At 40.0% G+C, this 12,000-nt stretch overlaps 1 protein-coding gene across 2 annotated transcripts in view; it reads left to right on the plus strand.

Moving 5' to 3' along the window:
• EFNA5 (ephrin A5) overlaps positions 1–9,755 on the plus strand; it is a 206,413-nt gene extending 196,658 nt beyond the window's left edge. The window contains exons 3-5 of one of the 2 annotated variants that reach the window (XM_035099900.2): positions 2,046–2,111; positions 2,525–2,605; positions 7,395–9,755. In XM_035099900.2, coding sequence (XP_034955791.1) covers positions 2,046–2,111; positions 2,525–2,605; positions 7,395–7,516 — 269 coding nt within the window. In that variant the 3' untranslated portion in view covers positions 7,517–9,755. The remainder of the gene's footprint in view (positions 1–2,045; positions 2,112–2,524; positions 2,606–7,394) is intronic. The other variant, XM_035099901.2, reaches the window with a different exon arrangement.
• The last annotated feature ends 2,245 nt before the right edge of the window (positions 9,756–12,000 follow it).

Here is a 12,000-nt window from a genome sequence, read left to right on the forward strand (position 1 = left end):
TATCTTCATCCAATGTTACATCCCCAAATAATAATATACCTGTTGGTGGACAGACTGACATCTGGATGTGCTACAAACCATGATTCCATTTCCCTGTGGTGCATGGTCATATGATTTAAAATGTGCACATTTGGACTTCTCAATGAGTCGTACGATCTACCACATGTGTTAATTTAGAGGCAAACCAATTTCCACATCAATGCATATAATTATTAAAAGTTCATGATTCCTGAAAGCAGATTTGTGATTTGCTGAAAGCAGGGATTTCATAAATGTAGCAGAGTTTCCAGTGTTTAAACAGCATCACATGATTACCCCCTGGACCCAGTAATGAAGAAATGAAACACTTTTAGTGAGGTCAAGAAGGACCACAATCTTAGTAACTTTATAATCAGAAACTTCAACAGTTAACTGGCTTTTCTTAATACAGGTGACTCCCCACTTATGTGGGGGTTACGTCCTGGCCCCCACCCCACATAAGCAAAATGAGAGTAAGTGGGGCGCCTACTGCAGTACATACAGATTCCTGCCCAACAGCTGTTGAGTGGGGTAGCACAGCAGCAGCAGTGAGAGCTCCCATGTGCCATTTTGGAGCCTGGACTTTAATAATAATAATAATAATAATAATAATAATAATATAATTTATTTATACCCCACCCATCTGGCTGGGTTTCCCCAGTCACTCCGGGTGTCCTTCCAACAGAAAAATAAAATACAGTAATCTATTAAACATTAAAAGCCTCCCTAAACAGGGCTGCCTTCAGATGTCTTCTAAAAGTCTGGTAGTTGTTGTTCACTTTGACATCAGATGGGCGGGTGCCACCACCGAGAAGGCCCTCTGCCTAGTTCCCTGCAACTTGGCTTCTCACAACGAAGGAACCGCCAGAAGGCCCTTGGTGCTGGACCTCAGTGTCCAGGCAGAACGATGGGACTTACTGGCATCCTCTTCTGACTCTGAGGAAAGTCTCATTGTGAGCCACAAGGACTTTCCAGCTCTGCAGCCATTTCAGCTTAGGATTGATTGATTGATTGATTGATTTGTTTGATTGATTTCCTGGCACAATGCGTATATGCAGTCATACGAGAGTCGATTGAGCACAAGTGGGGCCAGATGTCTGCACTACATTCCCAGCCCCGGTGGAAGTAACTATTTGCTCTGTAGCAATGCACACCATTTTACTGCAAGCCTCAGCCCAAAATTCAGGGCAAGTTCATCCTGGCTTTTGCATCTCTTTGCCACAATGCAGGCATATTTTACACTTATTTGGGTCATTGTGTTTCTTGGATACAGAGCTCCTGTGACCTGAACTCCAATCTCAGCGTATTCCTGTTGTGTGAGGAGGAATACTTTGTCAAGGTCTCCTTTCCACTGTGGCACCTCTCTCTGGAGGGTCAGAGAGCTCCTTGTAACAGTGTGGGAGAGAGCACAGGGTGGGGGTGGGGACTCTGGCAGAAGAGGGAATATATTAAAATCAGCCAGGAAGAGGCTCCACTGGAATAGATTGCAGTCCCTTCTGTGAATGGGAGTTCTTCCATTCATCCAGCACCATACCAGTGGTTCTTCAAAAATATACTCAGTAGTAGCAGAAAGAAATCATTCCCATTAGAATTTTTAAGTCACTGCAGCTTTCAGGTAATTATTATTTAGTATGTTAGCATGTGAAAATGATTTTCTGCACCCACCTTACTACATCAAAAGTGGTCATGCAGACTGGCCCTTAGAACCAATTTGTAGAAGCAAGCTGGGTTGTTTGTTGTTGTTGTTGTTGCTGGCCTGAGTCTTATTGGGGTTCAAGGGTAGAGTCTAGTGGGTGGGTTCTGTGGCTTCTTACTTTGCACAGTTGTTATGCCACTTTTTCTTTTGCAAAAAGAGCAGCAGCGTGGCCTTGAAGCTTCAGTTTATTGCTATTCAGACTGCCCCGTATCATCTACTTTCTTCCTTTTTTAATGTGCTGCAGATGTGTTATCTTAGGAAAAGAAGAATGTACTACATTATGTCTGTAGGACAAAGAGTAACTATGCTTCCTCCCCCTTCTCTTCAACAGCATCTGCAATCCCTGATAATGGGAGGAGGTCCTGTCTAAAGCTGAAAGTCTTTGTACGACCTGCAAGTAAGTTATTTAGATCTTGCTTAGAGGGTGGCTTTATAGCACATGCTTTGTTTGGTCTGGTAAACAGCAGTAAAAACTTCTTTTTTTTTTACTCTTAAATCCTGTGTGGTATCTGTTCTATATAGCGGCTTTTTTGTTTTTGTTTTCACCATATCTTTTTTATCATTTTTCACAAAGCTTTTACTCTTATTTGTTTCAAGTACACAGCAGTTGCTAACTTGTTGTTTCTTATACTGTTGTACAAAAAGGCAATTATTGTGGCGTTTGGAAGCATGCCACAACTAAGAGATACATACATATAATAGAAATAGAAATAGAAATCACATAGAGCAACAACAGCAACAAAAAGGAAAATGGGGGATTTAAGGGTGTCTCACTAACATATTTGGCTGTTATCTCTATTTTTGTTATAGACAACTGTATGAAAACTATAGGTGTTCATGACCGTGTTTTCGATGTTAACGACAAAGTAGAAAATTCATTAGAACCAGCAGGTTAGTATGCTTAGAGAATCTCTTTTAACAAATGCCTCTATCCTCTGGTGCGTCTGCTTCTCTTCCCTTCTTTCTCTCTGCATAGTTTGCATGGTAAAATGACTCTGCTTTTACTCATTTCTCGCAGTGCTAATATTGCTTATGGTGCTTCTCATTTGCTAGCGCTAGTATTCTTGTCCGATGGATGGGAGGCAAAGTATGCTTTTTCCATGACCAATTATTTACTCAAACATGGCATCCCAGTTTTTTAAAAATTAGCAGTTCCTCTGTCCCCATTCCCACCCCATTTTTGCAGTAAGTTGCCGCAGCACCACAGTATCCATTCAGGACATAAATAATTAAGAGAGAAAATGTGTGTGTGTGTTTATATACTTTTGATATTGTTTACATGTTTACATATCTATGTATTTAGAAGCATTTAAACCAGTGGTTTCCCTGCCCACAACAAGCAATTGACCATAACGTCATTGATAGGTCAGTTGTCCAATGGGTGGATGGAATCTTATAAATTTAATAAAGCTACCTTTCCAAAAGTGTCACTTTTTGATCTATGTGGTAGAACAAATATGCAGTAAGTTCTTCTGGTTAAAATCAAAATTATTTCAGGCTTTAAAATGGGGACAATGGCTGAATATCATTCTGCACCTTTAAACAAATAGCATATGTGAAAGAGTTGTCTACAAGTGTCCATAAAGATCCTTGTGCAAATGAGTATTACTATTCAGGCTGATCTCGATGGGAATATGTCTGTGTGCTTTAAAAGACTGCCTGCAGTACAAATGCTTTCATAAATATGAATAAGATATACATACTCTGCTCTGTAAATTTAGAGTGCAATCTTGTTAATCAAATGCTTTTAAATTTCTTTTATTCAATGGGATTGAATAATGGGATTTAAATTTCTTTTATTCAATGGGATTGAGTTAAGCCCATACAGAACTGTCCCCATTGAAACCAATGTACTGTACATAATTATAGCTGGAGCTTATTAAAATACTGATGCAAAAAGTTCAGTTTCCATAAAAGTCTAGAGCAGTTGCATATCATTGTCGGCTTTATCAGTGAGAATGTTCCTCTTCTGAGCATGATGGTCCTAAAATGCCCAGGGATCTGTTTTGCAGAAGAGCAGCGGAACCATGTTAATGGGTCATTAGAGTGTGATATCTAAACACAATGCAAAATGTTGGTAGAGTGAAGAAGAGTAGGGGGTGCAGGGAGATGCCTAAATGAAAAGCACATTTATGCTGACGCAGAGGCTTCTTTTGCATGAGAAAGTTTTCATACAATCAAAGCCTTCCTCCCACCTTTGATGACAAGGCAGCTCCACCTCTGCATCCCTGTTGCCAATATAGGGCAACAACAACTTTGAAGTTAATGGAGAAGCCACATTGCAGCATGTACAGAGATCTGGAGCAGGGCCAGCTCCCATCCACAGAGCATTTTCACAAGATTGCCTGAGAAAATATCTGATAGTAATTCCCAGCTCACTAACAGTTTGCTATTAACATGCTGCTTCATTAACAGGGACAGTCCCACTGAGTTTTGTTGCATGCTGTCTAAACTGTGTACTAACATGCTAGTATTGTAGTGTACGTGTCTGGTTCGTGTGCTCTCCTTTTGTCTTTTACGTGTGGGGTGGGGACAAAGGCAGTTGCCCAGCAGTCAAATTTGTTCTCCCCCCCCCTCCATCTTTCCTCCAAAGTAACTTAAACAAAAATTAGTTAAAATCAACCCATTCCAATTAAAATTAGATTTAAAATGAATAAATAAAAATAAGAGCAGCAGCCAATTTAATAACATCAACCAGTAATTGTATACAGCAGTCTTCCAGGAATTTCATGCCAACTGAAACTTTGGCAACTGAAATTCTATTGCACCCAAAAAATAACATTGTCTGGGTTTGAAATGAACCCAAAAAGCTGGCAGCCACCCATCTTACTTCCAAAGTTGGTTGTTCCCACAGTAATAGATGTTATTTGGGCATCCACCTTTTTTACCTACCCATCATTGCTTAATAATTGGAAGTATATGTAATTTATGGTTCCATACATTTCGTACAATATCAAAAATAAGGAGGAAAGTGAATAGTTGAAACTCATAATTCACAAAGTAAACATTTTAGATTTTATTTCTAGGCCTGTTATCTTAGAGAGGGTCTACACCAGCACAGTTTAATCAACAATTACATGCTACCGTTGTGTTTAAATTCATGGTTTATCTCTGTTTAGCTCTCTAATAAAACAGTAAGGCAAGATGGGCAACTTGACTTCATTCTGCCTCCTAAAGTGTAGGATGTGGCAGTACATTGAAGAAGACATCATCAGCTCTCATTCTCTAATGTGAATTAGTACTTCTAGGTGCTAGGAGAGAAACTTTGAAGCAGAGAATCTTGGAGGGCCCATACAATATTAAAAATGTGAGGGCTCCAATAAGACCCCATAAAAGACCAGGATATTTAAAAGTGATTCCATATGAGTCTGCCCATTCATTAAGGTTACCTGGAGAAAAACTATTCCCCATCCAACCCAAATCTATGTTGCATTTAGCCAGCATGCAAGAGAGAACCTTCAAGATGGCATCTCTGAGGTTCTGATACAGTACTCTCTATCAAGAGTGAGTCTGCCTCTTTTCTGCTACCAGTGGGTGAAGACCTCTCTCTTGCAGCTGTCATTTGACCCACTAAGTTTTTAGTTTTTAGGTTTTTTTATATTCCCGTTGTGTTTTTTTTGTAAATTGTTCTTAATCTTCCCATTGTGGTTATTTGTCAATTGTTTCATCTGCCATTCTTATCTTTGTCTTTTATCTGCCATTAATTTTGTATTTTATTATGTTTCTATTGTCTTGTTTTCATCTTTTTTAAAACAGAAAAGCAGGGCTTAAATGTTCGTAATACATCAATAAATAAACTCATGCATTCAGAATCTGTTTTATGACTAAAGTGAAATTTTAAGCATTGGAGTTGAAACCAGTGCCTTGCTTTTGCTAGCTTAATTCAGATGAATCAACAAATGAATGTACTTTGAGTTTTTAAGTAACTTATGGGCCAGTTCAGAATGTGCTAAGTTTTTAAAAAGTTCTTCTACCATACAGGGATTTTACTCAGGGATGCAAGTTCATAAAACTTGCTTTAAAAATTTAGCCTGAAGTATCATATATAAAGAGTGTTTCGAATCTGAACATTTTTCTGACACCATAAACTGATCCAACCAGTATGTCTGACATATTCAATAAAAATTAACATGACTAATATTTTCTCAGTTAATAATAGCTGATATGTACCCTCAGATTGCATTTGACTTTTTGTGATATCATTGAGATGGGTTCAAAAGAGAAATAGAATATTCTGTTCTTCCCGCTTTACCACTAATAGGTATTGGCTTTCTCAAAGTTTTAATGTTGGTTATTTTCCATTAGCTGTAATTTGCCAAAAGTTGTATTAATTCCCTTCTGGTATTCAGTAAAAATCAATGGTGAAGGTTTTTATCAGCCCTTTAACATTTTCCACTGCATACTGACCCTGATAATGTCAGTATCGCTGTCCAAATATTTGACAATTAAAGCTATGTTTGTCAGTGAAAACCCAATTTGATTTTTTTAGACCCACTGAGATGATGATGATGATTATTATTATTATTATTTTATTTATACCCCCATCTGGGTTTCCCCAGCCACTCTGGGCAGCTCCCAGCAAAATAGTAAAAACACAATAAAACATCAAACTTCACTAACCAGGGCTGCCTTCAGGTGCTGAGCAACTTAAAGACAGTGTTGTTAATCTAAAGCTGTCAAATAGGCATGCTTTGATTCTGGAAAAACAAATTTGCTCATAACTATTTGGCATCAGTAGTTTTAGAATCGGAATCACAACTCCATTAGAGTTAATATTACAAACCACAAATTCAGTTCACATAAAAGTCGCACCCACAACTAGTACATCCTTTACAGGCCTTTTCTGTCTTTTGTTCTTTTCTATATGAATACTTACAGGGTTAAAAGCTTAAGTGCAAATAGAGGCTAACTTAGTATAAGTCAGTCGTGCTCAGTATTGTCTACACCAGCTTTTCCCAACCTTGGCTCCCCAATCCTTGGTCCTGCTAGCTATGGATGATGGAAGTTTAAGTCCAACAACATCTGGGGACCCAAGGTTGGAAGAGACTGGTCTACACCAATTGGCAACAACTGTCCAGGGTTTTAGACAGAAGTCTTTTCTAGTCCTACCTGGATTGAACCTGGGACACAACCCATGCAAAGCCACGAGCTCAGCCACTGAGCTATGACATGTGGATACTTTCACATAGGCCACCTGACTTGTTCCACTATTGTGGTACTTAGGATTTCTCTAACATGCACCAGTAAGTTATGCACTTCCCATCTCCTGAGCTTTTTAAAGGGTAAAACTAACAGGATTGTCATCTCCACACAGTAAGCCTAGCCTTCCAATAAAATGCAGTCTACTAATTGTGCCGTGGAGAACAAGTGTTGTATGAATGGTAACATACAGCTGAAGCACATGCTCATTTGGGGGTAATGTGCCTGGGACAGAGATATTAATGTACAAGACTATGCCAGGAATGGAACACATGCCCAGTATTTCAGCTAGCAGCTTTTTGCTACTGAATGTGCATCACATGTGTATAAATGATGGGGTGTTGTGGTTTTGAAAGCCCCACGCAGTACAAAATCTGATTTTCTGTATTGTACTGAAATTCTGGAGCTGTAATCTCGAGGCTCATTAAAAATGCAATGCTTCATTAGAATGTGTGTGTTCTCCCCCCCCCCATTTGAACAGATGATACCGTACATGAGTCTGCTGAGCCGTCCCGTGGTGAGAACGCAGCACAGAGACCGAGGATATCCAGTCGGCTTTTGGCAACTCTCCTGTTCCTCCTGGCAATGCTTTTGACGTTATAGCACATATTATAGTAATCTGTCACAGACAACATCAGGGTCTTGGAACATCAAAGATCCACTTAATTGCTCATCCCAAGAATGGGACATTATATTGGTTTTTGCTGATGTTGGTTTGTTTCCCTTCCCCAATCTCCTTTTCTTCCTCTGCAACCTGAACTGTGAGCAAAAATTGAAGAGGCATAACTAGCCCTCTTGCCACTCCCGATCTTCCCCGTGGTTTTCCTTGACCCCTTCTAAAATAAAAGGACTCCAAATGAAAATGCCAAATTTCAATATTGACACTAGTGATTCTTACATTCTCTGCAGCCTCTCTTAAGATACCGCCTCGGTTAGCTCTCTGGGCCCACCTGTATGTGGAGAAGGAAGAATAGTAGCAGGTGCAGTCAGTTGGAAGATAAGGAACTTGTTTGGAAAACCAAGAGGAGTCTTTACTCACTCCGATACAATATTTATGTCTCCTCGTTCAGCGCTGTAAGACGATCATGCAAGGCACTGTATCACCATGTCAGGACTGGAGGGGAGATACTGAGAACAGATATAGTGTAACGCCATTCCCTCCAGGAATTTATCAATGAACAGGCTTTTCATAGGGAAGAGATACTGTTTTGTATGCAACTGCCTTGAAAGATCATTCACAGTAGAACTTATGCTCCACAACAGACACTCTTGTTATCAGGGGAGAAGAAAGTGGCTACTGAGGAATGCTAGCACACAAGCAAGGTCAGATAGAGGAAGCTTCGCTGGGGTGTGAGTGCCTCTGGTATCTCTCTAAGTGGATAGTGCACACCAGATTATTTTTCTTTTGAAACAGATCACCATGGTGCTACAATAATTTTTCTTCAAATGCAAAGAGGCATTTTCTGTTCCTTTTTCTTCTTCTTTGTGTGAATAAAGTGACCTTTCCCAAGGCTGACTTACTAGCCAGTAGCCTTCGATACCGCTCTTTAAGTGATGACACATGCTAGGATGATAGCAGCACTGGGTGGAGAAAACTTGGTCAGAGAGATGCAAAATCTCCAGGGTGCTCATGATTTGCCTCCCTTTGAGAGCTTGGCAACCACTGAAGTAAACTCCTGCCAGAAAGGGACCAGGATACTTGTCATAGAGGGCTGTGGGTTAGGGAGAAGGAAAAGGTTAGGAAGAACATGTTGAACTCTGGAGTGAATGTTGAGGCATCGGTTTTGTAGCTCTCTTCCTTTCCAACACAGTTGAAAAGTGGAAGAAATACCTTTATCAGCAGGAGGATACATAGGTGGACTCCCAAAGACCTTGAACTAAATATTTTTTTTGAAAACCCACTAGAATAGAAAATGCATTATTTAGATATACCAAGTAATTATATATGCTTGTCCTATTTAAAGATGATACAAGTGGTAAGAGGATTATGGGGTGCTGTCTTGTTTGGTTGGAATCGGGGCCGAACCCTTAGGCACCTGAAAACTACTTTGTTAGGGACAAATAAAAACCATTTACCAGGAAATGCCTTCCTTTGTGGGTTTCCATTGGCTTAGGCAGGCGTCGACTTGCAAGAGATTGGGTAGACATCATGGAAGTGATTGTTTTGGAAAGCTGACTTTTACCGCAAACTCTTGAGAACAAAGCCTTACAAGAATGTGCTAGATTCCGCAGGACAACAAAAAGTGTAATTTAATACTAAATCATGATGCAAATGGACAGCATTTTGTGAATGTTTTTTGTTTGTTTGTTTGTTTGTTTAAGAGAGGAAAGCAGTTTTTTTGTTTTTTTTAAGAAAAAAGTTGAAGGATTTCATGATCCAAAAATAGCAGAAAGTAAATTTAGAGCACTCTGGGCTTGCCTGATACCATACAGTATGGGCTGTGTTTGAAAGCACAGAGACATCTAATACTGCACACTAACAGCCTACGTTGAGAGATGGCACGAGTAGTACTGATTTGATGTCCTAACGATGACTATTGCTGTTTTCCACAATTCATCTATAAATAATGAAAAACTGGACTCACTTCTGTCTCGAGAGCACGCTTTTTTTTTTTAGCAACACGAAGTTTTCACCACAGTGAATTCAGCCCTTTGCTTTGCCACAGTGCACTGCTAACCTAGCAAATAAAGGCGGTACTGCCTTACAGCGAAAGTTGCTGACAGCTGCTCAACATCCAGCTCAATCCTTGTGGGCAGTAATTTTGCAGGACTTCTGCTTTAGATACTTAATGGCATCAGGCAATCTCAATCATGCCAAACAAGCAACGTCTAAAGGTTTTTTTTTAAAAAATCTCTCTGGTGTGTGTATGCGTGTCGTTTCGACATCTTGAAAAAGATGCCAGTGTGGAAGTTTACAGCAGCCTTTGTCCCCCGGCGTGAAGTCTAAAGAGCCAGATTCCGCTACGGCAGCCCCTGGGCCCAGGCAAGTGCGCCCTGCGCCACCCCCTCCCAGTTTGCCCGAGGGCTTTGCAAAGGGTAGCGGGGAAATAAGGATTGATCTGTTTGGTGGATACTGTGTATCCTTTAATAGACGACAAGGTAACATTTCGTGTTAGTTTAGAAATAATTGTTTTGTACTGTACTTTCTTGGATGGCAAAGGAAAGATGAGTTAAAACAAACAAAATGCTTTGTTCTTTAAATTCTGTATTATTAGCAGCCTCTGTTGTATATAGTGTTTGATAATAAAGTATTAATTTGATTCTTATGTCTTTTGTAAGTGAGAAAAAATAAATAGACTTTCATGATATTAAAAATTAAATAAAAGAAACGCACCCACTGATCATATGACAGAAGCATTCACTGTGGCGGCTGAGAACCAAATGGCAAGCAGTCGCAACAAGTCACCATTCAGAACTCACCCATGAAACCCATGCACCCAAGACACTCAAGATTTCACAATGTCAAGACTTGGAGCCGTGCAACATTTGATGCTCGATATTTTGTCCTCAATGTTAATGTCCTGACGTTGGAGCCTTATGATGTTTAGGCTTAACCTTCCCCTTTGGGGTTGAGTTAGCATGTTGGTTCTCAATGGCTTTGGGATTCTTATTCTTATTTCTTGTGAGGATGGTTTTCCTTCTGATTCTTTGTCTTTTTTTAAAAAAAAAAAATTCTTTTCATGGATGGTTTGTTTCAAAAGGGGCCTTGCCAGCATCACGTGTGGCGTTTTACAGTGACTGGAGTGCCCACACCCACACACACACACACAAGCCAACAAATTTGAGAGGGGCCATATGTAAATAATTTTCTTTCCTGTATAACCACTGCTGAGGGAAAGAAACGGTAGCTGTTGAGGGAATGTGTTTGGTTGTTTTTTTGTTTTTGTTTTTTTTAAAACTGATATTTATCAATTGCTTTATCAAAGCAGCGGCTGTGTCAGTTTTGAAAAATACGGAACTCATTCATACTGCCGTCAGATTATGTGTATTCATCAGTCTTACTTCCCAAATGCCCTGCATCAGATGTGTTCTTTTTACTCCCCATTCCGTAACCCTGGCAAGTTTCTTTATATATATATATATATCTCCCCACCCACCCTGTTTAAAATTTGGAACAGTGAATGGGCAGGCAGATCTGTTTCTGATTTGGCATTACCAAGTTTTTCCCATGCATTCACCCCTGAGTTTTTCAGATGTGAGACAAATCTCCCTACAATAGACTTGCTGCCATTGTCTGTACAGTTTAATAGATGCTGGCATGTTGGAGGTTACCCATGAGTCTACAAAATCCGCTTTCCATACTTACTCTTGACACCCTATTGAAGCCACTCATTGTGTGTCCTTCTGGGTATGAAAGTCCAGCTCAGTGTGGTCCTGTGCTTGTACTGCCCTGCTTTTGCAGTTTCTTTGCACTTATTCATTGAGTGCTGTTCTTGAAATGCTTACATTATATGAACTTAACAGAAATTGTAAAAACGAAACAAACAAACCCATAAGATCTGTATTTGTATATACACGTGTCCGTACAATTATATCTGAATAAAAAAAAATTAAAGATTTTCATCATTTTAATGGATTTTTTCAGGCTATATTTTTGTTTGCTGAGTGACATCTTTGTTTCGGGGCCAGCTGTCCTCCATCCTATAAATGTTTGTGGGCAGCGGAAAGCTGCAAGGAATACAGCGCTTCACAGCTGCGAAATAGTTGCAATGCAATTTCTGCTTGGGCTAAATGGCTGGAGCCATAACTGCCAGGATCCAGCCAGATCCAGCCAACCTTGGCTACTGTCACATTCTCTGCTCTTCCCTCCCACTTCCCATCCAGTCATCTGTTTAATTATAAACTTTCTCATTTGGCAATGCATACTACTGTCTAGGTCATGGGTGAGGCTCACCAGATGTTGCTGGACTACAGTTCCCATCAACTCAAACCACTGGCCAGGCTGGCTGGAACTGATGGGGCAAGCTAACAACATCTGGAAAATCATAGGTTCCCCACTCCTGCCCTAGATGCTGGTGTTGTAAAAATCCATCTAGATCTTCTCTGTACAGTCTCCCTCCCCCATGTTGAGCCCTTGGTATAAAGCA

This window comes from Zootoca vivipara, chromosome 11 (genome assembly GCF_963506605.1).
Source record: "Zootoca vivipara chromosome 11, rZooViv1.1, whole genome shotgun sequence".
NCBI classification, from domain to species: domain Eukaryota; kingdom Metazoa; phylum Chordata; class Lepidosauria; order Squamata; family Lacertidae; genus Zootoca; species Zootoca vivipara.